This window comes from Falco peregrinus, chromosome 10 (genome assembly GCF_023634155.1).
Source record: "Falco peregrinus isolate bFalPer1 chromosome 10, bFalPer1.pri, whole genome shotgun sequence".
NCBI lineage: Eukaryota > Metazoa > Chordata > Aves > Falconiformes > Falconidae > Falco > Falco peregrinus.
The window spans coordinates 35345101-35372543 of NC_073730.1; the positions used below are offsets into that span (position 1 = coordinate 35345101).

Sequence of the window (27443 nt, forward strand, 5' to 3'; positions counted from 1 at the left end):
CTCTGGATCTCAGTTAACGTGGATCTGCCAAGGTGGGGAAGAGGTGCCAAGCTCGCCCATCAGGTGAAGCCAGCCATAATACTCATCCGTGAAGTTCTCTGAACACAAAGACTTTCTGGACCACCAGAACAATGGGAAGGAAGCCAAGCAACTTCCTTCCCCGTGGCACAGCATCTATCAAAAGCCACCATATGTGTGGAGTACATACCCTCTACAAACACCCTAAAGAAACTCAGCACATGAAGAAGCACCCCAACACCTGGACTAGCCATGGGACCTGGGATGCAGGTGCATCCCATTCCCAGGTCCAGCTGGGCCTCATGTGCGTAGCCTGGCCTTCTGCCACTCAAGACAAGCAGAAGTCCGGGTGCTTACCACCACTCATACTTCAGTATCATCTACACTCCCAAGGTAACATCTGATCTGCCTGTTCAGAAAAATAAATCACTGTCACTGAGAAAAATCTTTTTCCCATTAACAAAAGCTGAAGGCAAGTACAAACACCAGATTAACAGGCAGAATGAAGCCACAGAAAACAAGAGAGCCACAATTTATTTTGCTTTTAAAAAATGCACTGGGGGCCAAAGTAAAATACACATCAGACCAAAATGCCCAGGAAGAATTAGTTTTGCAGCGGCAGGGAGTCCAGCTGTCCTGATGAGTATGCAAAACATAAAACATACTACAGCTGATGACTACGATTTTAGTAAATTAAGGAACTGTCCACTTGGAACTCTATAATGTTCTTTATTAACAGTATCTGGTTTTTCTCAGCTTACAGCACACAGTGCACTATAGGCAGAGCCAGTGCTGTGTATCACAATGATTTTTAAGACTGTTCTTACTCATCTCAAAGGATATCACAACAAAGTCACAGCAGGCATCCTACATTAGTTTTGTAAAGCAAATCTTCACAGTTAATAATTTAGAGTGCAATTAAATCAGTGACTGCTCACCAAATAAATTAAGAGAGCAGCAAAACTTTAGTTATTGATTGGTAGTGTCTCACAGGGAATCCCAGCCCCTGTGCTGTTTCTTGCAGCAGGTGTTTATTGCCCCTTGAGTCAAACAAACCCTGCCCCTGATGCAGACCATTCCTCATTCCAGCACATTACTGGATCTTGCACTGTTTCTGCTGGGGACATAAACAAGAAAGGCTTGATTAGCTTTCAGACAGAACAAATCTCACCACAGGCTGTCAGCCGCAAACAGCAAGTTCAACATCCCACATGGTGAGGGCACCTGCCTGGCCCATTCCATGTGAAAGCAAAGACTACTCTTAGGAGACCTTCCAGAGATCTGGCACCTGTCTGACGTTCCCTCCCTAAGGAAACTCTTCAGCCACCATGAAGTATTTCCACTTTCAAAAAAAATGCCATCAGGGTCTTCAGACAGATTAAGCAGATGGTAGCAAAGTGGTATCCCACAAAACTGGAATTTGGTGTTAAATCCTGAAGGCCAGGACTTTGTGAATCCTAGCTGGGAACAGCCTAGCAGGCACATGTGGGCCTAGGAATCAAAAGGTCATGCAATTCCACCACAGAGAATGTGGTTTTGCCATCTACTCACCAGTACAGGCACTCAGAAGATAACTGCTGCCTTTATTACACTATTCAGCATAAATGTTTAGCTTGGTGCCTCCAAGCCCAAGCCAAGCGAATAGGGCTAGTGACCATGCTGTGCTGGGGCTCCTCTCTCTGAGAAAGGGCCATCTATCCAGAAGATGAAAAGTCGGGAAAACACAAAAGGAGCCCCCACAAAAGGATGTTCTTGTTTTGCCAGGAGACAGGGCTGTAACACGTGTAAATTGACCCTTCCAACTACACCCAGGGCCACCCTCCTCCAACAGGAAGCTGCTGCTGTCACTGGCCGACCCTCCCGACCCTCAACCCTCGGCTACAGCACCCTTGGACTTGCCCTCGGGGAACAGCTATGGCCTCTACCTTTATTAATCTGAACTACTACAGCTGTGCTTATGAGAAGCCATGCTGGAACACATCGACTGAACTGAAACTCACTGAAGTCAGCACATGACCTGAAATTTTGACAGGGCTTTGGAGTCTAACAATAATTGATTGGTTTATTGCAAGCCCACAAAAGCCTTAAGCACATGTACAGTTTGACTCAAGTGGTAACTGAGGAAGAGGCCACAGTCTCTCCAAGTCACATTGTACCTCTGCTTAAATATCTTTAGGACCCACCCTTCAGCCCTGGCGACACGTGAGACCACCCTTGTCTTGCCCCGTGCACACGCAGGCCACTTTCACCTGGGTTTTTGTTTCAAAAACCACATGCTACTGTCTTTACTCCTCATTTAACCTCACTATTTAAACAACCAAACCACTGAGGATTCTTTGCCTAGATACTTAGTGAGAATTATTTTATTTTATTAATACTTTGCCCCAGGGGACTGTCACCAAGCCCAAAGGCACCTCTAACTCTGAGAATAGACAGAAATGAGCTTGCTCTGCCTGCACCCAGAGGCAGGCATGACACTCCAAAAGGCAGACAGTGGCTCACCCAACACTGTACCAGACCATGGCACAGGACCCCTACAGACTTCGTTAAGGCCAGACCAAAGCCCCATCCCCAGGAAGGAATAACCCTGTGCAACAGCAGAGGCTGGAGGCAGCCAGGGTGGGCAGCAGCTCTGCTGGAAAGGCCCAGCTGGCCCTGGGAAGCACGAGCTGAGCATCAGCCAGCCAGGCAGCGAGGAATGCCAGCAGCATCTGAGGCTGAAGTAAGAGGGGCACAGGCAGTAGAATGAGGGAAGCCATCATCCGCTTTCCTTGGCACCCGCTAGGCCCCACGTGCACCGCTGTGTCCCTTTCTGGGGCCCAGCCCATGGAAGCCATGGATGCAGCGGAGCAAGCAGCGGGCAGCCCTGGGGATGGCAGGACTGGAGCATGTGGTGTGAGGAGCAGCTGCCAGAGTTTGCTCAGCAGCTCCAGGGCCCCACAGCGACCTGCCAGGGCCCAGGGATGCGGCAAAGACGAAGCCAGAGGAGGGATGATGGGCACAAGTGGAAAGGAGAAGGGCTGAGGCGGCGATGACAAAAGCGCTTCCCTCACGAGGAGGGCCAGGCAGCGGGGGAGGCGCAGGGGGTGCTGTTCCCACCCTCAGAGGTTTGGGGGATCTGTCTGGAGGAAGTAACCTGGCCTGATCTCAGAGCTGACCCTTCGAGCAGATCGAGCTGGAGACCTCCCGCGGTCTCTTCCAGAGCGAATTCCTGTGCAAGCCCGCGGCTCGCTGGGCCGCTGCACTGGGCTACTGCTGTTTGAGGGCTGCCAGAAGGGAACGAGTGAGGGGCAGCCGCAAACCCACAGGTGCTGGCCCCTCCCTGACCACCTCAGCAAGCTCTTCGTAAGCCACAGCTCTGTAACTCTCGCTGTTTTCTGCGTCAGATGCAGACCAAAGGTATTTCTTCAAATACCCGTGAGGTAAACACAGCCACGGCATTAACTGTTTCCCAAAAAATGAATTAACAAATGCTGTCCAGGCTCCCGAAGCCCCTTGCACGGTAACCTGAGTGAGGCAACCTCGCAGGAGAAGGTTTCAAGTGCCTCGCCTGCAGCTCCATACGAGCCCTCACCACAGATTCTCACGCACGGCGCTGTGCGCGGGTGCTGCCCCGGCCGAACCGCGCCGCAGGTTCCCGCCTCGCGCAACACGCCGCAGGGCGACGGGAGCCCGAAGGGCCCTGCCCCGCCGCCCGCCACCGCCCCGCCCGGGCGCCCCGAGCCCGCGGCCCGGCGCCTCCGTCCCCGGCACCGAATAACGCGACCGGTCGTCACCTGCCGGCGGCGCAGCCAATTAAATGTTAAACACCTAGCTCCGAAGGCCGGGGCGGCCAGACCCCGCGCCCCGCCGCCCCCCGGCCCCACTCACCCCGGCCGCGGGCCGCTCATGGCGCCGGCGCCGAGGAGACCGGGACGGCCCGCGGCCCGCCCGTCGCCTGGACACGGCGGGGACGCTCCGGGCCGGGCGGGGCTCCCGCCGCCAATGGCGGCCGCGCCGCGCCCGGCCCTTCAGGAGGGGCCGGTCGGCACTGAGGCCGCGGGGGGCCGCCCCCGCCGCAGCGCCCGGCCCCGGCCGAGCAGGCGGCCGCACGCTTTGTGCCCTGCGGCGGCTGCAAGCTCCCGGGGAAAGGAAAGGCAAAGCGGAAGGGAAAAAGAGGGGAAAAGAGAAAAAAAAAAAAGGGGGTGGGGGCAGGCAATGAATAAGGTCTTTTGGTACAACACAGATCTACAAACTGAAAAATACAGCACGGTGAGACGAGATGCACAATTGTTTCAAACATCCATCCTCCAGTACAAATGACACAAGGCCCCAAAGCACGCATTTCAGTGGTCTCTAGATTTACTTGAATAAAGGAGATTCAATCATCCTTCCGTGCTCCTCTTTTTCCTTTATTCCTTCACTCCTTGTGAGCTCCAGTAGAAGCACAAACACACAGGTAGTGCAGCAGCAGGAGCGCAGACCTCCGGTGCCTGGGGGCAGGGGCCAGACCTCCCGCGCTGAGGCACCTGCTCCAAAGAGCTGAAGGAAGTCCACTGCCCCCAGGTCTTGTGTGTCAGGAACGACCCACGCACAATACCGACTTGTCTTTTGTGATGAAAGCAACTACCAAGAACATCAATAGCCTCTTGATTTTTTACCTTCCCAACCCTGTCATTAAAGTCTCACTAATTTATTGTATCATGCCATAGCACACAAAGTCAGGAATACACATGGACCGCATGATTACAATGGAGAGGGGATACTCTTCGTGACTAGAAAGCTTAGGCAGCATTTATTTAAGTACAATGAGATCAACAAATAGCAGCTGCTTTTCAGAATAATTCCACGCTTTTCTATTTCAGAAACATGTATAGCAGCAGCTTCCAGACCGTGGCATGTGTACACAACCGCACACTCTGAACCTCAAACCTCACCTGTGCAGGCAAAGGCCACCACAAAAGCAAGAGCCTGGACAACCTGTCCCACCACCCAGGCAGCACTAAGCAGGTTACCACTGGGAACCACTGCTTCAGAAACCCCATCTGGTGGCTAAATCAGGACAAGTTACTAAAAAATAAACAACCTGCCAGAATTAGTCTGCCTAATTCAATTGTCTATGATCCTCAATCGATTCCTCCATTCTTCTTCACTCTGCCAAAGGGATGGCATGTCCCAAAAGGAGAGCTGAATCAACCAATTCCCTAGGTTGACATTCTCTAGATGGGTGGCTTGCACAGATCAGATACACCTGAAAGATTAGCCACAAACATGACAAATAGCAGCTGGAAGGACTTCAGCTGCAACAGCTGAAATAGTTACCTAGCCAAGATTAATTGCCCACCACTGAACATCAGTGTCTGCAGCAGAGAACACAGCCTGAAACAACCATGCACACCTCCACCATTCCTCCCTTACAGATCATAGTGGAGGTGGGTTGCAGTAATATGCAAGGCTTGGACTCCTGTAACTGAGTCATGGGCAAACCAATGCCCCCCACCTTCATCACCATGGCAGTGACAAGATCTTACACTGCTACAGCTGGAGCCCAACCCTGTTTTCTGTACAATACCAGCAGCACAACCCAGGCCTCTCGAGTACCTATCTTCTGCCCACAGCCTGAGTGCACCCACTACAGCTTCCTCGCTCCTTCCTGCACTTTGTGTTCAGTGCTACGTCATTACTTCTAATTTTGGAAAAAGTAGTGTGAATAAAACTTCCCCTTCCATTAGTACAATACATCAAAAAATGGACAACAGAATTAAATGCTATATTCCGTTTCTTCACAAAGCAGTCTAAACTATGCTGGTTTATTCTGCTGGGTTACCATTGTAGAGAGCAGGCTGCAATGCAATAAAAATGGAAAAACTACTCTGACACCTTCTGGTGAGAAACCCCATAACAAACAGTGCCTGTGTTAACAGCAGTGATGTGTACAAGAAAACTGCACTGAACTTCGTCTCTAAACACTGGCCACAAAGCAGAGGCAGCACTAAGCAAGGAAGGAGCCACTGTAAATCATAAGCCTCTCATTCATATAATACCCCCTGACCAAAGGCCAAATTAAAAGGAATTAAATATTTAAAACATACACTGTATAAGGAACATGTATATTTTTATATGCACATCATCTCCATAATCATATCCATTGCTAACCATTACTCTTAAGAGATATTTTGTTTTTTCTAACAGTGCTGTCAAGCGGAATTGCAGATTCCCTACATGCCATCACTGCTTCAGACTGCATTCTACCTAAATGAACAGGAATAATCAGTATCTTTTACCTGAATAATCAGCTAAGAAACTAGCTACCCAGATCACTTAACACTAGATTAATCATTCATAAACCTTCAAAAAGAAATGCAGCTCCCCACTCCTATGCAGCATGTGACATACAGGGACAGACTACAGACTGAAAGACAGATGCCCCAAACACATCTGACACCAGTCTTTCCTGTCATTGATAGCTCAGCCAAAAGTGAGTGCCAGTGTGAGAATTTTAAAATTTAGAAAATGGAAAAGATTAATAAATATACCTATTTAGAAAAAATATCTATGTTTATTATTTATCTCACAAATTATCTCAAAAATTCTCTCAAATTAGAAAACAACATGCAACTGGGCAAAGAACGGTTACCAATAATCTCATTAACTGTGCTAGCTAGATTTATAGTGTGAACACACATAATTCTATGGGTATCCAGGGGAGAATTACAGGGACGCTGCCCCAGATTTGTAGAGATAGAATTAGGAAAGCTAAGGCACAGCTGGAGCTGAATTTGGTGAAGGATGCAAAGAATGGTACAAGCCTTTATGGATATGTTGGCCAGAAAAGGAAGAATAAAGAAAATGTACCACCCACAGTAAGTAAGACAGGAGAGCTGGTGACAACCGACCTGGAAAATGCAGACATACTCAACAATCACTTCTGCTGTGAGGCAAGGCGGGGAGTGCAGGGGCTGTTCAGTGTGGAGAAGAGAAGGCTCCAGGGAGACCTCGTAGCAGCCTGCCAGTACTTAAATAGGGCTTATAAGAAAGATGGAGATGGACTTTTTAGTAAGGGCAATGGTTGTAAATAGAAACAGGCCAGGTTTAGGCTGGACCTAAGGAAGGACTCTTCTACAAAGAGGGCAGTGAGGCACTGGCACAGGCTGCCCAGAGAAGCTATGAATGCCCCATCCCTGGAAGTGTTCAAGGTTGGATTGGGCTTAGTGAAAGATGGCCCTGCCCGCAGCAAGGAGGTTGGAGTGAAGGTCCCTTCCAACCCAAACCATTCTATGATTCTGCACTTACACCACTGTTACTCAAATCAACTACAACAGCACAAAAAAAATGTCTTTTTGCTAGAGCTCTAAAGAAAATCCTCTATCAATTTCCACCCACTTATAGTAAACAATCAACTTGCCATTAACAAGGTGCCAAAATACTTTCATCCATTTAGCAGTGACAGCACAAGGGACATGGCTGTTGGGGACGACCACATGAAGACCAGGACTATTAATGTCTAGACCCACTTCCAGGTCTGTTAGGACTGCACTTGGAGAGTGGAAGGAAGTAAAGCCATATTATCTCATTTGCAAGCAAGTATTTTACATCTCTTTGCATAGCTATGCACAAGAGAAAAATCAAGCAGAAAGACTGGATATTTTCTGAGACAGGTTTTAAAGAAGCTGGCACTGCATCAGTTGTAATGATCCAGCTGTCCCTGGTCTCCTCCAAGGGTAAGTCACTTAGCAAGAAGGAGGACCTTACAGGTGACAGATGCTATCACCTGCAATGTTTTCTGTGTAAATAAGTCAACAATTTTCTTCCACACTTTTTAGTGTACCTAGTATTTGTATACTAACATGCCTGTAAGCTGGGAAAATATTTCAATTCCAACTACTCTAAAAAAAAGCACAACCAAACAAGCAAACAAAATACCACCACCCACACAAAAAAAACCCAAAACCAAACCAAACCAAAAAAAAAAGCTAAACCAACCCACCATGCAAAAACAGAGATCAGGCATGGGGTTTTGTTTTAAATATGTCTGCCAAGTACAATGAAGACACTCAAATGCTTGAACGTCAGCAAGAGTTCAACACAGTATCCAATTTTCTGAAAGGAGCCAATTGTTTGTAGAGGACATACAGGTAAAACAACTAACCGATTTCAGGTTCTAGAGACAAGTAGTGTGTCAGGATTTGATTTCTCCCAACCACACACAGAACGATTGCAGTGGAGTAAGTACTAAAACAAAACATTAAGGTCTGATCAAGAAGCTTACAAAGAGACAGATTGTGGGGCCCTGTCTTACCTTTTAACAAGGGATGACAAACAGAGGAGAAATCCAGACATTTCAAATGATTTCACCAATTATTTTCTTAGTTTAGATTAAGCAAAACGTCAGTAGAAATTAATGTCTGTTCAGGAAAAAAATCACAACTTGGAAAATGGTAGCGTGCTGAAGTTACCACCCTGAGGAAACTGTATATGGATTCAGAGAACGTGTGCTGATTTATGACAGTATACCAAAAGAATCCAGACCAAATGTTAAAAAGCAAGTAACCTTCACAGACAAAGATACTTCTAAAAAGTTTCTTTTTAGTAAGGAATCACTTTTCTTCAAAGGAGCAGAAAAGCTAACCCTTGAAGTTGAGAAAACTCTTCTGCAAGTGATGACTTCACTGCTCATTACAGAGTTATATTATTAAAAGGAAGTGCCTGTAATACCAAATGGTATTTTGAGTGTAAAAGCTGTCAACTTATCAAAGAAATTGTCCTTCCTTAATTGGATTGTATTTGGAACAAGTCAAGAACACATACACAGTCATTTATGAAGTAACATAAATTCTAAGTACTCATGAAAGCAGCGCAGGGCTCTCTTTTCTCCTCATTGTAGCCAGGGATTCAGGTGACATTAAATTTAATAAAGGTCACAGAAAGAATTTAAGTCCTCACTACCCAACCATTTACCACCAAGGAATCAGCAGCTTCCGCCAATACAATCAGTTGCAAAGTAACAAATACTAGCATGCAGCTTCAGAGTTACAGTCTCTCTGGATTAACTGGGACACTTCCACATCAGGTACTAAGTTAGCCATAGCAAAAGGAAACTGCCTCTGCTTCCAAGCAGTCCATATCCGAGAGATTCTCTGGCCATCTTTTGAGCTGGAAAGTCAACTATTTTGGCAGTGAAAGCTTTTATTCCAAGTCAATTATATGACAAAAGAAGAATGAGACAAATTTTGTGGCTAAGGAATTTACAAAGTCATAGTTGTATGTGTATTGTTCATTATATGCATCTGTATATCTCTTTAAAAAGCAGGCTTCATTTTGCACTACCTACAGTGGCTTCACTGTAACATCACATACAGCATGATATCAAATTCTGTCTTAAGTTTCCCCTGCATCACAAGGCCACAACAGCAGAAAAGAATTATTTCTTCATCAGTCAAAAAAGCTACAAAAATTACTTTAAAGTATATGCAACTCTGCTTACTACAAAAAGGAAACAGATTGATAATTTATGTCAGTTAGCATTTGCTACGTTCTGTGAAACCTGATAAAAAGTGTGTTTTATAACATACATTCAATGACTCACATAAGCAAAGGTGCAGTTTGAACAGCTACAAAATAATTGGAAAAATACTTTATGGAAGGAGCACCATCTTTCCTCGAGCACCACTGCTATGAATAATGTCTTCATGAGCCTTAACTACTTTCTCCAGCGGATATTCAGAGCCTACAGTGGGTTTCAGCCAGCCAGCTTCTATGCCATCAAGGAGTACTGTTGCACATTCATGCTTCTCCTCCTGCATGTAAAAAAGACAGCATTTACCACAAGGTAGATAACATTTTTAGAAAAGCATTGACTATTTATCCCAGCGTTTAACCAAATTTCCCAACCCAAAATATTTCATGATGTTCTGAGATTAAATCAAAACATAAAGGAATGAAAAAACAAGTTAGCTACAGTGAAATTATGCTTTCATCCCTACAAATGATTTTAACTGGAAATAGAGAGGTGTTAGTAAGTCAACAAAACATTCTTTAAAATAAAAATGTTTCTTACCTCAGTTGCAAGAAACAGACTGACTCCAATTATGCTAGATTCTTTACTCATAGTGTCTCTTGGATTTATCTCAATAGGACCTCTACAGCCCACAACCTGTTACAAACCAGTTAAAAGATAGTTCAAGTTGTAACTGTTGAATTGTGTGGCTAAATGCACAAACTGAAGTCAGTGACAAGCAAAACTTACCATAACCCTTCCTGCACAGGACAACAGTTGCAAGTCAGTGGCAAGATTGATGTTAGAGAGCATTTCTATTATTATATCAACTCCTTCCATCCCTGTGTATTCCTAGACAGGACATAATACTTATTTAAATCACTCCAATTAGTGCTTAGGTATGACTGTTTATTTCATATGCTACAGATAAATAATAAACTGTAAATACCTGCTTACCTTAATTTTATCAATGTAATTAGCTTCTCTGTGATTGAATGCTTGGTGAGCGCCATTTCTTAGAACCACGTTCATGCCTTCCTCAGTTCCTGCTGTACCCAAAACCTTTAAACCACAAGCTCTCGCAATCTGACATGTTGCTATTCCCACCTGAGGGTCAAAAAGAAAAGCAAAAAAGGAAAAAAGCAAAGCATTTTTTCTCTTTCTTAGCATCTTAAATTTTATATATTCTACCAGCAACTTGTAACTTACATATTTAAAAAGTTGGCCTGGTAACGTATGTTCTTTTAGCCATAATAAGTAATTTGGCTCTTAAAGGTCACCTAATAGTCTTTAAAAAAAGAAAAGAATTTACAGAAGCATAGTAAAGTTCTGTGGGTTTTTTTAATAACTATCAGCATTTGATATAAATCCATGAAGAATGCTGTCTATCTGTTAAAGTTGGGCCATATATATTTGATACAAAGCCAAGAAAATCCTTCCCAGAATCACCTGATACTGATACCAGCATTATATATTGCAAAGAAAATCTGCAAGTACAAATTTTATTAACACTGCTTTTGCACCTTTCACAAATGGATTAGATGATATCTTTAGAAACCAAGTTCTCAGCATCTCATAACAGCTTTGCACTTCAGAGGATGTTGAGAGGTGAGGGATGCCTCCATAAAAACCTGACGCTGGAGCCAATAATCACTCAAGACATACCAATGCCATCTCCTCGTTTTGCTTTGTGTGGCAGCAACAGAATGCGAAAGCAAAATGAGGAAAAAGCTGACACGTACAATGCCTCCCTGGGGTTCAGTCCCCACTGATCTGCTTCCTGAGGCTACGGGTTCAGCAGCCCACTGTACCGGCCATACAGCTGGATACCTCCACCAGGATACATTAAGTTATGCATGATTTCGGGGGGACAGGACAGGACACAACACAAACACATACACAAAGACGACCATATAAACTCCATTCTGTGGTTCTGCTATCTACATTTGCATTATGAATAACACACAAAATAAATGGACAGGCTTCTCAAAAAAATCTACCATGACCCTCTGTCTGGCCAGGATCTACCCAAACTGTTTGCCAAATGTGACGTTCTCTCAATAGTACATCGTCAGTTTTCAACTAAATTTTAAAAAAACCCACACCATTAATTAAAATGCATCATGGCCAGACTGATTTTCAGAGAAAAAGTCAAAAGAAGGCAATTTTTAAAGAATTATTATGGAAGTCAGCATTATTTGAAAAAAAAAAAAGATGCAGCACAAACTGCCTTTTCTCTTCAGCATGTGCTTCATCCCTACACACATCTCGCTGCTTTTACAAGTATTCCTGCAAAAAAGGTTACAAGTCCACAGAACAAGAGACTTGCATTACATGCTTCTGTAAATGAAAAGCAATGTATCTTTTCAAGAAACATATAAAATAAGTAAGAATAGAAACACTATGTTTAGTTTATAATAAAAAAAAAAGGCTATGATGCTGAATGTCATTCTAGTACATCAGAATAAGATCTGAATGCATCTTTTTGCTGTCTACCAAACAATTAAGGAAACTTTGCCCATTTATAGCAGCTGTTCAGTGCACCAGCAGAAGCAAGAAAGTGCAGAGTATGGGAGAGAAACTAGAATGTTGTGTGAAAGAAATCTAAAATTAGCTTGTCATGTAAAACCAAAAAAACAGAGATGTGCAGTTTCACATATTCACTATTCAGCCATGAATTTACATATTCCAGTATCTCTCCTTGTGCTGCTAGCTATCAGAGAATAGGTAAAAATATCCCAGAAATGCAGAGTTGCTATGCATCAGTGATTACTTCTCAGAGAACTGAGAACAACTTGTACATATTTTAAAATTACAGCTTTCTGCTATGAGCTTTATCTGTGGAAGACCAGTTATAAAGCTTCTGGACCAACTTCCAAAGTATGTTTACTATGTGACCCTGTGTATTAGGGACCTTAAGCTATCACTCATGCAGTTTCATAGTTCTTCAGAATAAAAGGGTTTGCTCTAAGAAAAATGTATCCTAGAGCATCTGAAATAAAACCCTAATTTTTCTAATCCATTTATTGATATAAATGCAACCATAAATCTTATCACAAAAAAAGCAGGAAAAAAAAGGCAGATAATAAGCAGATAAAAAGACAAGCAGGCAAAAGCAGATACAAGGACAGAAAGCAGCATTACTTATAACTTGCCTTCTCAAAATACTTACTCCCCCACTCGCACCATGTACTAGCACACTTTCCCCTGCTTTGGCACACCCTCTGAATGAAAAAAACCCAGAAAATTTAGCATTATGATTGCAATATATAATCATTAAGTATCAGATTGCACATAATGACATCAAACCTCATCTTTCACACAGCATTACTTCCAATTTATGTTATGGCTAAACAGGTATAATCAGCCTCTTTAGGAAAGCAAGGAGGCAAAATAAACCATATAATTTATGAATTTAAGTAATACACAATTATGTCAACATGCAACTAGCAGGAAGTAACAGTCTGGTACCGAACCTCAGTTCAAGATGTTCACCTGTTACAGATCTTAAAATAAACCACGAGTTCTAATCATTTGTTCTATCAAACTAAACCAGACTTCCAGTCCTAGGCTCTCACCTAGCTGATGCAAAGTCTGGCTTTTATATTAAGCTGTCCTATGGCAACAGACAGGACTGCACAGCGAGGCAGTCTCTGGCAGAGAGGATCATGAAGAAAGGTGGGTCTGCTCTATAGCACATTGTCCATTTAATTAAGAAATTAGAACTATTCTTGGTTTTCCTCCCTAGCTAAAATTACCAATGAGTACTGAAAAAGTGTTATATGGTTTCACTACATGGTACTTATTGAAGAAGCCTTTCCTGGTTTGCTCTCTTAAGAGGAAACACTTAACAGGAAAACACAGTCACTAGCTTCTAAATAACGATTATCCGACAATTCCATCAGTATAACAAATTTGACTTAAGTGTTTTAAACATTTCTCAGTCATTGATCTCCCCCCATTTTACAGGACAATGGAAATAGGAACTTTGGCATTTAAAATATTCAAAAGTGAAATGCGCAAACTTAGATTGGCACCTTACTTCTGGAAAAGAGCACGATAAGCAGTGAAGTAGGGTATTCCAATCGCTGCTCCTTGCCTGAAGTCCAGTTTATCCGACAAAGCAAAGACGCTATTCACTGCAGCAACTGCATAATCTGCATATCCTCCAGAGATCGTACTGGTGGTAAATACCCTGTCACCTTTCTAGAAAGGAGGGAAATAAAATAGAGAAATCAATCATTGCCCTTATTTTTTCCTTAATACACCTTAGGCACCACTTCACGGAAGTTTATGCTATTTCTAACAGCTCTCCTATTAAAAACAACCCGTTATGTTTTTCACAGAGAATATTTTTATAAACGCCGATACACACAATCAATGCAACACAAACTGTAATTTTGTGTACTGAAAGTGTCATAATTATAACCCCTGCTCTACAGTGTTAACGCACAAACTTACTGTCTCATTAATATTACCTTTAATGAACCTGAACACTAAAGAATTCTATCCACAGATTCCAAATGCAAAACCTCAAAAGCTTTGAGAAACACAGAAGAAACATTTCTCAATTATTTTTGTTTCAAGAATGGAAAACAGAAATGCTCTTAATAGACCCTAAGGCAACTAATATTGCTGCCATTGTTCAGCAGGGAATACTCAAACCAGCAACACAGCAGGTGATTCAGGGAACACACCCTGGGCAGCGTGCTGCATGTGCACGCGCCTGGGCACTTCAGTCCTGTTGACTGTCCAAGCCCACTTGCAGAACATCATAGTATCCGCTGACATGCAGCCACTGAGCTTTGACTTTTTACTGTCTGCGTGTTGATCACAATAAAAATACAGCATGTGGACTATGTCAGTTTGGTTTACAGACATTGGGTATTAACTACTGTGCAGAGAGCTGCATATCAGCATAGCTGTTTCTCAAGCATTATGAGTATGCAAATGGATGAGCTTGGCTACTCGGCATTTTCAGGATGTGTGTCTGTGGCACATATTGATCCCATCTCTCTCCTTCATTCAAGCCAAGAGCATCACAATTTCCGTACGAAAGAAAAAGCACACATAGCAGATATAGCAAACTACTAAATAGAAAATATGAATAAACATGATCCTTCTCCCCTGAGATAACTATTTCGGGAGAGATGAGAGATTAGGTTATGTAAATCCCAAATCAGGAAATTCCAACACAATTTTAACTACAATTTTTATGTTTGAGACCAGCAGTCTAATGACTTGAAAGGAAGAACAGGTTTTAAATAGATTTCAAAGATACCTTTTAGCAAACCAGTAAGTCTTCTCCTGTTCCAGCACTTCCCTCCTGAGAAAATCTAAGTAAAATTACTAGACCAGAGTAATAAAATATCTGAAGAGTTTTAACAACAAATATGTAAGTTGTGGGGCTCTGTAAGTCAGCAAAATAAAAGCTATTTCCATTTTAAAAAAACAAAAACTGTACAGAATTTTTTTTACTTCTGCATGAAATTCTTACCTCAAACAGGAAGCACCCACGTTCAAATATTTCTGTAATGCCATAAAAGCACTTCTGAACCACAACTTCTGTACACCTGAGATCATTGCTTAAGCAGACAAACTGAAGTGCCTCTTCTGAGACCTTTTAACTCTTGCAGCTCAACAGCATTATCAGATTTCCCTACAGTTAAGTCTGCAGACTGGATTGCCAATAGGATGTTGCTGTTACCAGTCAACGAAGATGATTCCCACCCCCTGCCCCAAGCAGCTTACATGATTATAAGCAATAAAAACAGGAACAGCAGTATAGCAATCACACAAAGAAGATACAATAAATAACGAATTAAAACTCAATGCATAAATACCTTGAATACAGTCACATGTTCCCCAACATCTTCTATTACACCAGCCACATCTGAGCCAGGAGTATAGGGTAAAGCTGGTTTTCTAGCATAACTTCCAGAACGAATATATGTCTCAACAGGATTTACCCCACAGGCATGGACCTTAATTAACACCTAAAAGAAAAGATGCTTCTTAAGCGTTAATTAAAAAGATTTAGAACCCGCACAGTATCATGTAATTTTAACTAAATTCTTTAAACAGAGTCGGCAAAAATTCAGCATTGAACTGAAACTATTTTCAGGAAATCCTTTATATGGAATATGTAGCCCATGTAACTGTAAAAAGCTCACATTTGTTAAACTGTGACATCTCAGGTAGTATGAACACAGCGACCAAAAAATTTTATTTTGTATGCTTCATTCTGTTGTAAGTTTACCTATTATCATTCAACATCATGATTTCAGTTTGCAGAACTCATATATACCTGATTTTCCTTTGGATCAGGAATTAAGACATCTGACTGGAGCTTAAGTACTTCAGGGCCACCAAATTCAAAAACTCTGACAGCTCTCATCACATTTCTTGTGGCTGCCATAGCGATCAGAATACCTGGGGAGGGGAGGAAACCACAGTAATACTGTATTGCCTTCATAATTTATTCTGCATCTTCAAAATAAAGAAATCAAACAGCCTCACTGCTGATTTAAACTGGGGTGGGGGGTGTATTTGTTTAGTTCTGGGTTTTTTTCCCCAAATCTGCAAAAGGCAGAAAATAAACTACCATTTGCAGGAGTTTATGGATTTTAAGAGAATCACATGCAAATAATTTATCTGTAGAAGTATTTCTAGAGCAGCTTCTGTGAACACGGCACTGATATGACATACACAGACACGTACAGTACTCTGGGGAAAAACACTGACAATTCACTACTACATTCTGGCAAAACAGCCTGTCGTACATTAGCTGACTGGGTAACCTAGCCAAGTGAGATTCCAGTCACTGCTCCTACTTACTATGAACCCTGTATGTAAAAAAAAGCGACAAAAAACTACAATCAGTTATCAAAAACCCAAGATACCATAAGATATTAAAACAATCCAGGAAAAAAAGTGCAGGCATTCAAGACTCTAGTCCCTAGTTCCAGCTGCATTTCACCACTGCTGCCATATGTAACAGAGACCATCAACCATAGCCCTCAACTGCTGCAGCCCACAGCTCCATATGCACTAATGGAAGTGAGAATGATTTATCAACACATTAAGCTACTACAACTACACTCATCCGTGAAGTATTCTAACAAAACACTGCCTACACAACAGCTACACACGGTTCTTTCAGGAATCTTGACGGACTCCAGAGAGCTTCACTGGATACTCAGCAGTTAATCACAGGACAGCAGACAGGCACCTTAAAGACATCAAGAGATCAGGCTTTTGGCCAGCTCCAGCTGAAGAACTTCAGGGTTGTAGCCAGAGGCAGTTTTTTTCCCAAAGATGATTACAGCTTTTAAATGTACTTGACTTAACCGCTTTTTCTTTTTTTTTTTTTCCTTTTCTCTTAACTGATACAGTCTGTAAGGCTTCGCATCCTTGGTTACCTGTTTCAATCAGGAAGAGTACTGGTCACAGGGTCATACACTGCTAAGGCCTCCCTTGACAAAAGGTCATGACAAACAACCTACACTGCCAAGTAACTCCGCAGTACAGGTCATTTCTATACGCAGCAGTAATAAACCCAATTACACGGCAGCCTCTCGCCTGCTCTGAAAAAACCGGCGATGCAGATTTTAACAAACGACCCCGCAGCAGGAGGCCTTCAGGCAACCGAGCGAACCCCCGCGGCACGGGGGGCACAGCTGGCACACCCGGCCCGGCGCAGCCCCACGGGGAGGCGGCAGCCGCACGGCCGCAGTCGCCGGGACAGGCCGAGCCGCCGGGATAGGGCCGAGCCGCGGCCACGGGAGGAGAATGCGGGCCCGCGGCAGGGCCGCAGCCCGCCGGCCGGGGTGCGGGCGCTGCCCCACTGGAAACCCCCCGCGGATGGGGGGCCCCGAGTCAAAGCTGACCCGCTGCGATCCCAGCGGCCCCGCCGGACAAGCGCGGCACCGAGCTGGCACCGAGCTGGGCTGGGGCCGCGCCTCAGGCGCCAGGCGGGGCCGGCGGCGAGGCGGAGGCGGCCCCAGGCAGGCGGGGAGCGGGCCGGGCGGGCCGCGGCCCGGGGGGCCAAGCCGCAGGGCGCCAGGGCGGGCTCCCGCCGGCTCGGAGCCTCCGCCGCCTCAGGGCGCCGCCGGCAGCCCGGGCGCCGGGCCGCTCGGGAAGCGGAGTCCAGGCCCCCGCCGCAGGCCTGGGGCGCAGCGGGACCGGCGGGGCCCGCCCCAGCTCCCGGGAGGCTCACCGGCCGCTCGGGAGGGAAGCGCGGCGCGGAGACACAGCCCGGGCCCGCCACCGCCGCCCCCGTCCCCTCAGCGCCGGCGGGAGGCGCCGCGCCGCGCCCTGCTCGAGCCCCTCCCGCTGCCGCAGCCGCAGCCGCCGCCGCCGGGGCCCCTGCGCCCACCGCCTACCTCCCCGGCGCAGCGCGGGCCCGGGCCGGCCGGCGGCGGAGCGCGGGCGCAGCGGGGGGCGGTCCCTCGCCCCGCCCGGCCGCCCGCCCCTCGGGGAGGCTTGGCCCTCGCGGGCTGCCGTCGGGCCGGCGCGGGGCCCGGTGCCGCCGCCCCCTGATGGCGGCCTTCGGGCAGCAGAAGGCGCGGCGCCTGGCACGGGTAGATGCCAGCAGGAAGGGCGGCCTGGACGAGCGGGCTGCCCCTGTCGTGCAGCTCCTCAATGGGCGAGCGCGGTTCTGCACCACCAGCTCCTGCTCGGGCCGCCTGGTGCTGGCGCAGGGCAGCGCGGCGGTGAGTGCGGGCCCGGCGGCGCGGCCGGCGCTGGGGACCGGGCTGGGCCGGGGGTACGGGGCAGCGGGCGGGGGCCGGGCCCGGCGGGCAGGCCCCTGGGGTCTCGCTGTCCCGGCGGCGCTGCGGGGCCGGGGGTGCCCCTGGGCTGGCGCGGACAGGCCGCTCAAAGCCGCCGTTACGAGGTGCGCTCGGAGAACGGGCGCTTTTGGAAGCGCCGCTATTGCTTGTGCCGGGCCGTTTCCCACGGCCGCAGCAGATCCCCCACCGCCTGCCCGTAGCGCGGGCTCAGGCGTTTCTCTTCACTGCCAGGGCCCAGGCGGCTGCGGGATCCAGAAGAAACACTGCGGATGGCTCATGGTCGCGCACGACGCCTGCGGCAAAGCCGATGTGGTAAGCGGTGCGGTGCGGCCGCCGTGCCCCGCGGTGCTCCTCATGTTATCGGAACGCAAAATGTCGTGTGAAACGCAAATAAATGTTTGGGTCTCATTCCCGGTACCGAAATGAGTTGACACTCTTAATTTCAAAATAAACTTCTCTTTAGGTTTTTTACTTGGTAAATTCTTAAGACCTGTTTTGAAGGTCTAAGACCTTCTTTTTCAAAAACCTACTTTTTCAAAGCCCTTTCCTTATTCCAAGTAAGCAGAAACAGCGCTTTTCTAAGCAAGTGTTCTTCCCTTCCTGAAGGCTTACTGTTAGTATAACAATGCATTTTTCATTTGTGCAGTTTTTATCTGCTCTTTGTTTTTCCTTCTTAGATTGCTGGCAAGGTATCGACCAGAGACTAGATTTGATTTTAAAAACTCCCTATCCTATCTTTTATTAAGTATACTATTTTACTATCCTATCCTATCTTAGTATTAAGTAAAATAAGCTTAATTTCTGTAGAGTATACTCACTTGGTCTTTGGACAGCGGTGACCTAGGCATTAGCAGACAGTGCTGGGCTAAATGAAAGCCATATATTCCTTGTTAATGCCATAAACAATTGCTGTACGATGCTAGGCATTTGCCTCGTAAAAGTTCTGTGCCAGGCAGCATCCGAGATGGTGCTTACTCAAGCAGCAACATACCTGCAGGACACAGATGCAGGATGATGTGGCCCCTTATCCCATTCTCCAGCAGTTAGAGCCCGACATGCACGTTGACACAGTAATGGTAATTAACAAATATTTTGTGTTGTGTTCATTAACTGTTTCATAAGCTGTGGCTGTTCTTGCTTTGTTGGTTTAGTCAGCAGTTCCAGAAGCAACCAAAGTGAATTCTTTTGTTTCCCACATTTAATGTAGATGTGTTCAGGTAAGCATGCCAGTGAGCACATTCGCTTTGTATATAGTAACTCCTTCAAGTCAGTTAAACTGTCTTGAGTTAAAAAACCCTGTCTTTAATTTAACAATCTTGAGTCCAGCTTGCTGTGCTAACAGCCTTTTATGTACAGACATCTGGAACTAGTCTAACGGTGAATCTCTAATACTGCATTTTAATTTAGTATCTTAAAATCCACTGAAATTGAAAAAAATAGAGGGGGGGGGGTTCTGGTATGCCTTCAAAAATAGTCTGCTCTTTGCGTACATCTCTTTGCTTTGCCTGTCCCAAAAAAGAAGCAGTTACAAGGACAGAATTCTCTCATTCGGTTCATAGCTCACTTTACCACATGCATGCATTCTCAGACATGTACAAAAAAAATCTACTCCAAAATACTTGCCTTCATTAGTATTTGTTCTAGCAAAGCAGAGCTTGCTGAAATTTCCATTAGCAAATTTGAGGCTGAGTAGGACACAGCAGGTTGTTGCTGACTCTTCTTATGAGAGGAAATACTCTGATATTTTTTTTCCTGTTCCCTTTAACAGGTAGATGGGATTTTTTTTTTTATACATGAGTTGAAAATGTAAGAAAAAAGTGTTTGATTAATTTTGAAATTACTGTACTCTAATGTGTAATAAAGCTTTGCTAGTGCAGTATTTAGGAGATGAGAAGGGAAGTCAGGATCTTGTACGCTGTGTGTTGTGCGTCTCGGCTGTCAGAACATTTGACCAAACTGCAGATATTAACCCAAACAATATGAACATAGGATATTTGTTTTGTAATTTATTTTTATCCCTTTATCCTCCCAATGCTTAGAGAAAAGGCATCATTTATTACGCAGTACTTTGCAAGGTTATTGATACGACACAAATATAACCTTGTTATTACACAATAGAGTAAAACTGAACTGGTATACTTGTTTCCTTGTACACGATTGGTGCAGATCTCAACCACCTTCGACTCTGGATTTTTGAATGTACGTTTGGCCAGCTGCCATTTAATACTTTTAAGACGTGCGTGTGCAGAGCGTTCGCTTCCACCAGGACCTGTGTGCACATAGTTCTGCCCACCCGGACCCATATCGTGTTCCGTCAGCTGCTGGGTTGGTGTACTGCTGGCAAACCTTCCAGGCATCTAGCTTGAGTGTCAGTGCATCCCTCTCTCGTGAGCAGGTTTTGCCACATGCAGTGGGGCTGTGCACTGCCCTTACCACGCTAACTCGTGCCCGAGTGGGTGACGTGGCTGCAGTGGTGCAGCGCTGCAGTGAATGCATTCGCTGTACCCCAAGGTACACCCTTTCCAGATAAAGGGCCGCGTTCTGCGTTGCATGAAGGTGCTGCCGTGGTTAGTCATGTAACAGTCAGTTGTTCTCTGCTTTGGCTCCAGTGTTTGCAACAGGGGGGGGTTCATTTGTGTGAGCTTTTTTAGATAGCACAGGCAGGTACTTTCTGTCATTTCATAAGAGCCGTTAGACCAACTCTTCAGAGGTGAGGGGCCTAATCCTATTCCCGTTGGGTGTTTTTCCCATCAGCTTCACTGGGAGCAAATCTTGGGCCTCAGACTTCTTGGACTTAATAGAAAATGGCTTTCAGTATTTCCCTGTTAAATTGAGTTTGCAGGAAATTAATTACTTAGACACAGTAAGATAATAAAAAACCCTCTACTGAAAATACTTTGTTCTGTTAATAAGCTTTTTAAGGATACAAGTATTGTAAGACAGCTTTGGGGTGGTGCTAACATGCATAGATTATTTCAGTTGGTATGACTTTCTTAACTAGTTGTATTCCCACTGAAAAGCTGCCTCTAGGGTATCTGCTAAATTACTTTGCCTTTTCAGAGAAACAGAAACCCTTAAAAACACCCTCACCAATATCACACGCACTCATAATGTGTTCTCTGTTACAATGCTTGTCTCAGAGACAAGTCTGTCTGGCTTGGCTTCCAGCCACAGTGGACACAGACCATTTTGTTGCAGCAGGACCCTGTGTTGCTCAGATGGCTCGAACGGAGTTCTCAGACGTGGGAAGGTGTCTGAAAAGAGGTCACGGAAATGTGTCTGAAGGGGGACACACAGGCCCGTGGCGGGTCCCAGCTGGTGTTGGGCACCGTGAGTGCCGACGGACTGCTGCAAGGATATGTGTTCTGCTGAAATCCACCCAGACCAAGCCGACGGCACACTGAGCACGAGGAGAAACCATGCAAACTCTGCAGAGCCCAGCTTTGGATAAGGAAGCTGACCATGCTAGCACACTCTTGGGGCAGGGTGAATTCACCTCAGTGGAGCACTGTGTCAACACAACTCATTTCCAGACCCAAGCAACTGCTAAATAAGTTACCTTAGGTATTTCTGTACAACACTGCATTATGCAGTGTTGATTGTTGCTTGTTCTCATCAGCTTTAGTACAGCTGTGTTGCTTGGGCTTTTTTTTGTTGTGGTTTTTTTTTTTTTAATCTGGCACACAAATTTCAAGCTTACCCATGCAGAAAGACCTGCCTTTCAACTTAAAACAAGAACATTTATGGAGGACATGCTGCTTAAATACATTTAAATACCTTTCAATGTTTAAAGGAAAGGACAAGAGAGTGTTACTTCAGCAGTTTTCTTTTATGCCATCCTGTCTTTAAAAAGCATATGAATTTGATTATTTCCTGGAGGTTTTATTTAATATTTTCATTTTACAAAAAAGATGAGAAGGGCTAGACAAAACACCAAAGTATGGGAAAATAGCTGAAATTTCCCAAGTTAACATGGCAAATTTTTTTTGTGCTATGAATTAAGGAAGTGAAGGCAGACAAGAAGGGGGGGTAAGCAGTGCTTATGATTAAATAATCATACAATGAAATAAGTAATATAACTGCCTCAAAGCAACCTTTCTGAATGGAAGAAGGTAATATTGGCTCTTAAGATTTCTCTGCATAAAGATAGCATAGAAAAGTAGAGGTATTATAACATTCTGCATGGCTTACTATTACATAGCTTTCTCCACGCTCACAAATCCAGGAAAAATTGCCACTAGCATCTCAGTCTTCTAGCAGAACTGAGGGGTCTGAAGGTAATTTCTTGAATTTTATAATTATGACGTTACTACTTTTTCTTTTTTTTTTCTTGTTTTGTGGGTTTTATCCTCTAATTTCAACCCCTGATTTTTTTTTTTATCTTTACAACTCTTACATAGGGCTACACATTATTATTTAAACTAAGATTAGAATGTGATCAAGTATGTTAGGCCATGAATTTAACATGCTGAACCCCATAAAGTTTCCTGAAGTTAGGGAATGTACTTAAAGTGCTTCTGATTTTAAAGAACAGTTTAAAAAAACTAACCAAACAAAAAAACCAACCCAAACCTACTCAGTTTGCACATGACTGCAATAAGGCAGTCCTCTTCCAATGCTGTACTAACTGTATAGATTTGTTTGAATGTACAAAGAAATAAACAGGCAAGCACACTTTTCCAAGTTTTTAAAGTCCACCTTGTGATTAATTTCTATCAAACCTAATCAGTTATGTAAACAGAATCATGGAAATCCATGGAATTTTTGTGTATTACGAGCAATGAAAAATCAAAAGCAGATGAACAAACCTGGTTGCGTGGAACTCATTTGCTGCATTTTCAGTGCTTGTTTCACACCGACTAGCTATTATTTTCTTTTTTTTAACAGTACACACACTTGCAGTATTAATGTAAATATTTTGGTGTATTTTCCAGATGAAAGCACTAGAGAAAGCCACTGGCGACATTGTGCTGAAGTTTGAACCATTTGTTCTTCATGTGCTATGTCAAGAGCTGCAAGATGCACAGCTTCTGGTAAAATTACATGAAACAACGTTACGCTGCTGTTCCGTTATATTCCTTGCTGTAGAAGTAACAGTATTGGCTCCTGAGTAAGCATTAGCACTTAAGAATAGTCCCAAATGTGCTGTATGTTTAGTAACTAGGGTAGTAAAAGTAAGCTGATGAAGAAAATACAGCTTTAAACTTGATAGAGGTTTTGCTGTACTTTTTAGGAAACAAAATTACTTGAATACAGTTCAGTCTTCGAGCTGAAGCAGGTTGCCTGGTAAAAAAAAAAAATCCCAGTGAGCTGGGGCTGCTTTCATTGGCTGAAAGCGAAGCGGTATTTTAGATATCATTTGGCTCCAGTGTTTCAACTAATTGTGTGGTACTTTTGCCTTCTGCTTTTCCAGAATTATTCTGGAGAGTAACGTGTGATGGGTTTGTTCCTTTATTAATGTAAAAAGAGAGGTGGTTAGTTTCTTTTCTAGTACTGCTGTACTTTTAGCTATAAAAGTATTGCACGACTGTCTATATGGTTACCGGCTCTTCAAGATAAAATAGTACAGCACCCAGAGAGATGTTAATGTCCTGCCTGCACTAACGGGCTAAGATTAGACAACCAAGATTGACTGTGGTTCTTTGAAAAAACAGCTGCGATTTGTGATGCTGCGTGGGCTTGATCTTAAAAGCATTTCAATGTAATTATTACTGCATTAATTTGGGGAGATGGCTTTGAAGAAGTTTTTTTGCAACACTGAAATTGTAAGTTGCATTGCAACCCATCCGTAATTATTTGTTGCTCTGTGAAAGTGTATAAGACCTATTTAAGGCATTTATTTGTTCCACAGCATTCAGTGGCTATTGAATCTGGGTTCAGGAACTCTGGTATTACAGTTGGCAGAGGAGGAAAAATTACAATGGTAAGGACTTTCCTACTCCCCTGTAAGAAACGTAACAAAATCATATCGTTACTCTTAACCTTGATTTTTTTTACGAGCCAAGATCTAAATTGTAATGTGATAGACAGCTGTCACAGGGCACACTGTAGCAAAGAAACACCCTTCCGCTTTGACAGCAAACGAACCAGTTGTGTGGATAAGTGGGATTGGTTTGTTTGTTTTTTTTTTTCTGTAATGAACTCCCCATATTAAAATTTATTTAAATCACCTTCATAAAATGAAAAAAATTATTCTAGATAAACCCATCTCTGTGTGTGTATTCTTAGGCTGTCCGGAGCACTCATTGCTTAGAAGTTCCATTGAGCCACAAGGGGAAATTGATGGTCTCTGAAGAATATATTGAATTTCTGATACACGTAGCTAATCAGAAAATGGAAGAAAACATAAGAAGGATTGACAGGTTTGTAAGATTACACCAACACAAACCAGACAACCCCCCCAAAGTGTGAAATGGAATTTAAATTAATTTTTTGAGCTCTGAAGACTATACACTTTTTAAGTGAAAACCTATAATTTGCAGACTCTTTGTTACTGAATGGGGCTTAAGTTTCTTTTTCCAATGATAACAGCATTTGCTATTCTACGACAGTAACCATTTCAGAAGTATTTAGATCACAGTGCACACTTTAATCCACTAAATGCTTTGTATAGTTTCCAAAACTGATGATATATGAAGGTGGTGGAAGGTGACATGAACTTTGGGTCTTTACCTTTGTATCCAACTGAGGAACAGAACAGGCAGAAGATCCAAAAGTGCACGAGGATGAAAAGGACTCTGGAGAGACACCTACATGTACTAAGACCAGTTTCTTGCTGTATGTCCACATTTAAAATATCTCCCTGTTTGTTAAAAGTAATTGCTAATAGTTGCAGTCCATCTGATCATTAACGCCATCATTCATCAAACATTTAACCTGATACCAGGGTCTTAATGGCACATGAGTATATCCACTAGTTGATTTCTAACATACAAACATTACAGAGAGAAGTGACATGGCATACACAAGGACATGTGCTGATATTTCTTAATTTTTCTTCCAGTATCGGCTAGAATATTTCAACATTAGTAACAATTTTCTTCTCTTAGCATGTTTTATGTTACAAAAGCATTAGTTTCTCAGAGTAGCAGATCCTGAGCAAACCTACAAAAATAACAACTACACAATTGTTTCCTTCTAGATTCTACAAACGCTTAGAGTTAGCTTTGAAAACTGCCATCAGTGCTAACAACTCACCGTCTGAGGAGACAGCGAAAAGTCGTGCTGTGTACGTTCGCAGAAGAAAGAGAAAGACCATTCAAGAACAAGACGTACGTACCTCTCCAAAGGATCACAATGAAGCATTGGAGCCCGAGGATGATACAGAAAGCAGTCTTGGTATTTTTGCTGAAATCCTGATATAGACTAAGGCATTTGAAAGCAAATGGCAAACTGAATAATAATTGTAATGCTCTTTGTAAGAGATATAAATACTACTCTTTTCTAGGTAGCAACACTCTCATGGACATTTAGCAGAAAAAAAGGTAATTAAACAGAATTGCAAACAGGTTTAGTGCCACAGAAGCAGAGAGAACAAACCCTTAGAATATTGTGGGTTGTCAGTTTTTTTTAACAGCACTGTTGATTTAACAATCTTTTACTCTGTCCATCAGTTATCACAAAAATAACTGCTACAGCCTTCAGCCATGTTCTCCATGGAAGCATTTCAGTTCCCAGTGCTGGGTTTTGGCCTTCTGATTTTTGCAGAGCAGAGAAACTCTTAAAAACCGAGTTATTATCCATGAAGGTTTTTAATGCCTCTACAACCTCTGCACAACAGTGTGCACCAACACAGATGGCCCTTTCAGAACCACATACTGGTCAGCTGAAGAGCAGTGCCTGATGCGGGGTTAGAATAGGAAAGCAGAAGCTACATGCTGCTCTGTGCCAGCTTCAGGGTCCATCCCGAGCGTTGCTCTGGGCAGCAGGGTTGATGCTGTTTTCCTGCACTTCGCTGTGTTGCAGGCTCCAGCCCCATGGTGTTCGTGTGTTCTGCTTCCCTCGGCCAGTGGCCATTAAGCGTTATTTTTCTTTGTATCTTTTAGCCAGCTCTGTACACCGACAGTTGGTTAGCTCACTCGCGTATTGTTCTGTGCGGCCAGCACCCAGCCTCAGGTCCGGCTGTTGGGCAGAAAGTCAACCGAAGCACACAGTAACAGGCTCTCTTACCAGGCTGTGACCACTGACGTGCCATCAGTGTTAAATATAAACCAGTGCAGTAATTTATGCATTCTTGTATTGTACCACTGGAGTAGTCACTCCATACTGTATTTTTCAGAAAAATGGTTAATTTGCAAACCTTAGCAACAGTGAATTGTGAGCCCTTCCCTCTATGACGGGGTGATCGCTATCACTGCAAAGCAAGACCGTGACTAAAGGACACGGTTTATTTGAAACTCTGAAACTCCCATTTCATACAGGTAGGGAGTTGTCATTGTTTCCATTACATAAGCCTGCGTCTTGGGGTCATTTTAATTCCCCTGTAAAAATTTGATATACTAGATGGCAGCCAACAGGAAAAGTAATTGGTGGCTTTAAATAGATTCTGAAATATCTGTTAGGCTATGTTTCCAGTAGCAGGCATTCAAAAAAAAAAAACCTTGCACCTTTTGAGTTGCTTGTTTGTGTTTTAACTTACAGCTTGAGTAGTTTGGTGTGCTTGCTTTCATACTGTTGCTGGTCACTTGAAAGACCTCAGTGCCCGGTCGGGGCAGGGGAAAGTGAGAGGCCAACACATTTCTGTCCATGCTAGAAGGTTGCAGTTGTGTCAAGTGAAATGCCAGGTGGCTGACGCTGCCCTTGACTGTTGGCTGCAAGCACAAATTAAGCAAATAGCAGGAAGAGCAGTCTGTACTGTTTTTCTCCTTCATGGAGGGGGAGAGGCACTGGTGAAAAGTTTTGAAGATTAAAGAACATCAGCTCATGAGATGACAAAGTGTGTAAGATGATGAAATACCACAAGAAACCTTCCGAAGTAGTGCGCTGTGTATGCTGTTTCGGACCTCGTGCATCTGGGTGGACTGATCCTCATTTAATTCTAACTGAGCCCATGCGGGGATTGTTTCCGGTGCCAGTGAAGCTGCTTGCTGGGAGGTGTGCAGCAAGTGCCAGCTGCCTGGTGGGATCAGACCATGTCGCATGGACACAGTGGGGCCATG

At 44.1% G+C, this 27443-nt stretch overlaps 3 protein-coding genes across 4 annotated transcripts in view; 1 reads left to right on the top strand and 2 right to left on the bottom strand.

Moving 5' to 3' along the window:
- ERICH3 (glutamate rich 3) overlaps positions 1–8197 on the bottom strand; it is a gene marked incomplete at its 3' end in the record, with an annotated part of 46344 nt that extends 38147 nt beyond the window's left edge. The window contains exon 1 of the mRNA XM_055815557.1: positions 3889–8197. Within this exon, the coding sequence (XP_055671532.1) occupies positions 3889–3908 (20 nt within the window). The remainder of the gene's footprint in view (positions 1–3888) is intronic.
- A 366-nt stretch (positions 8198–8563) lies between these two features.
- Positions 8564–17994, bottom strand: CRYZ (crystallin zeta). 2 transcript variants are annotated; one of them, XM_055815005.1, is made up of 9 exons: positions 17878–17994; positions 15801–15925; positions 15337–15489; positions 13536–13699; positions 12666–12717; positions 10451–10600; positions 10244–10345; positions 10055–10150; positions 8564–9794 (listed from the first exon to the last, which is right to left on the bottom strand). In XM_055815005.1, the coding sequence occupies exons 2-9, from the start codon at positions 15909–15911 to the stop codon at positions 9633–9635; spliced, it is 990 nt and encodes a 329-aa protein (XP_055670980.1). In that variant the 5' UTR covers positions 15912–15925; positions 17878–17994; the 3' UTR covers positions 8564–9632. The 2 variants fall into 2 exon arrangements, with proteins under 2 accessions (XP_055670980.1, XP_005244536.4); XM_005244479.4 differs by lacking the exon at positions 17878–17994 and adding an exon at positions 16725–16894.
- A 39-nt stretch (positions 17995–18033) lies between these two features.
- Positions 18034–26898, top strand: TYW3 (tRNA-yW synthesizing protein 3 homolog). The gene is made up of 6 exons (XM_055815006.1): positions 18034–18207; positions 18517–18597; positions 23220–23318; positions 24137–24208; positions 24514–24647; positions 25427–26898. Exons 1-6 carry the CDS (start codon positions 18034–18036, stop codon positions 25647–25649), a joined length of 783 nt encoding a protein of 260 aa, XP_055670981.1. The 3' UTR covers positions 25650–26898.
- The last annotated feature ends 545 nt before the right edge of the window (positions 26899–27443 follow it).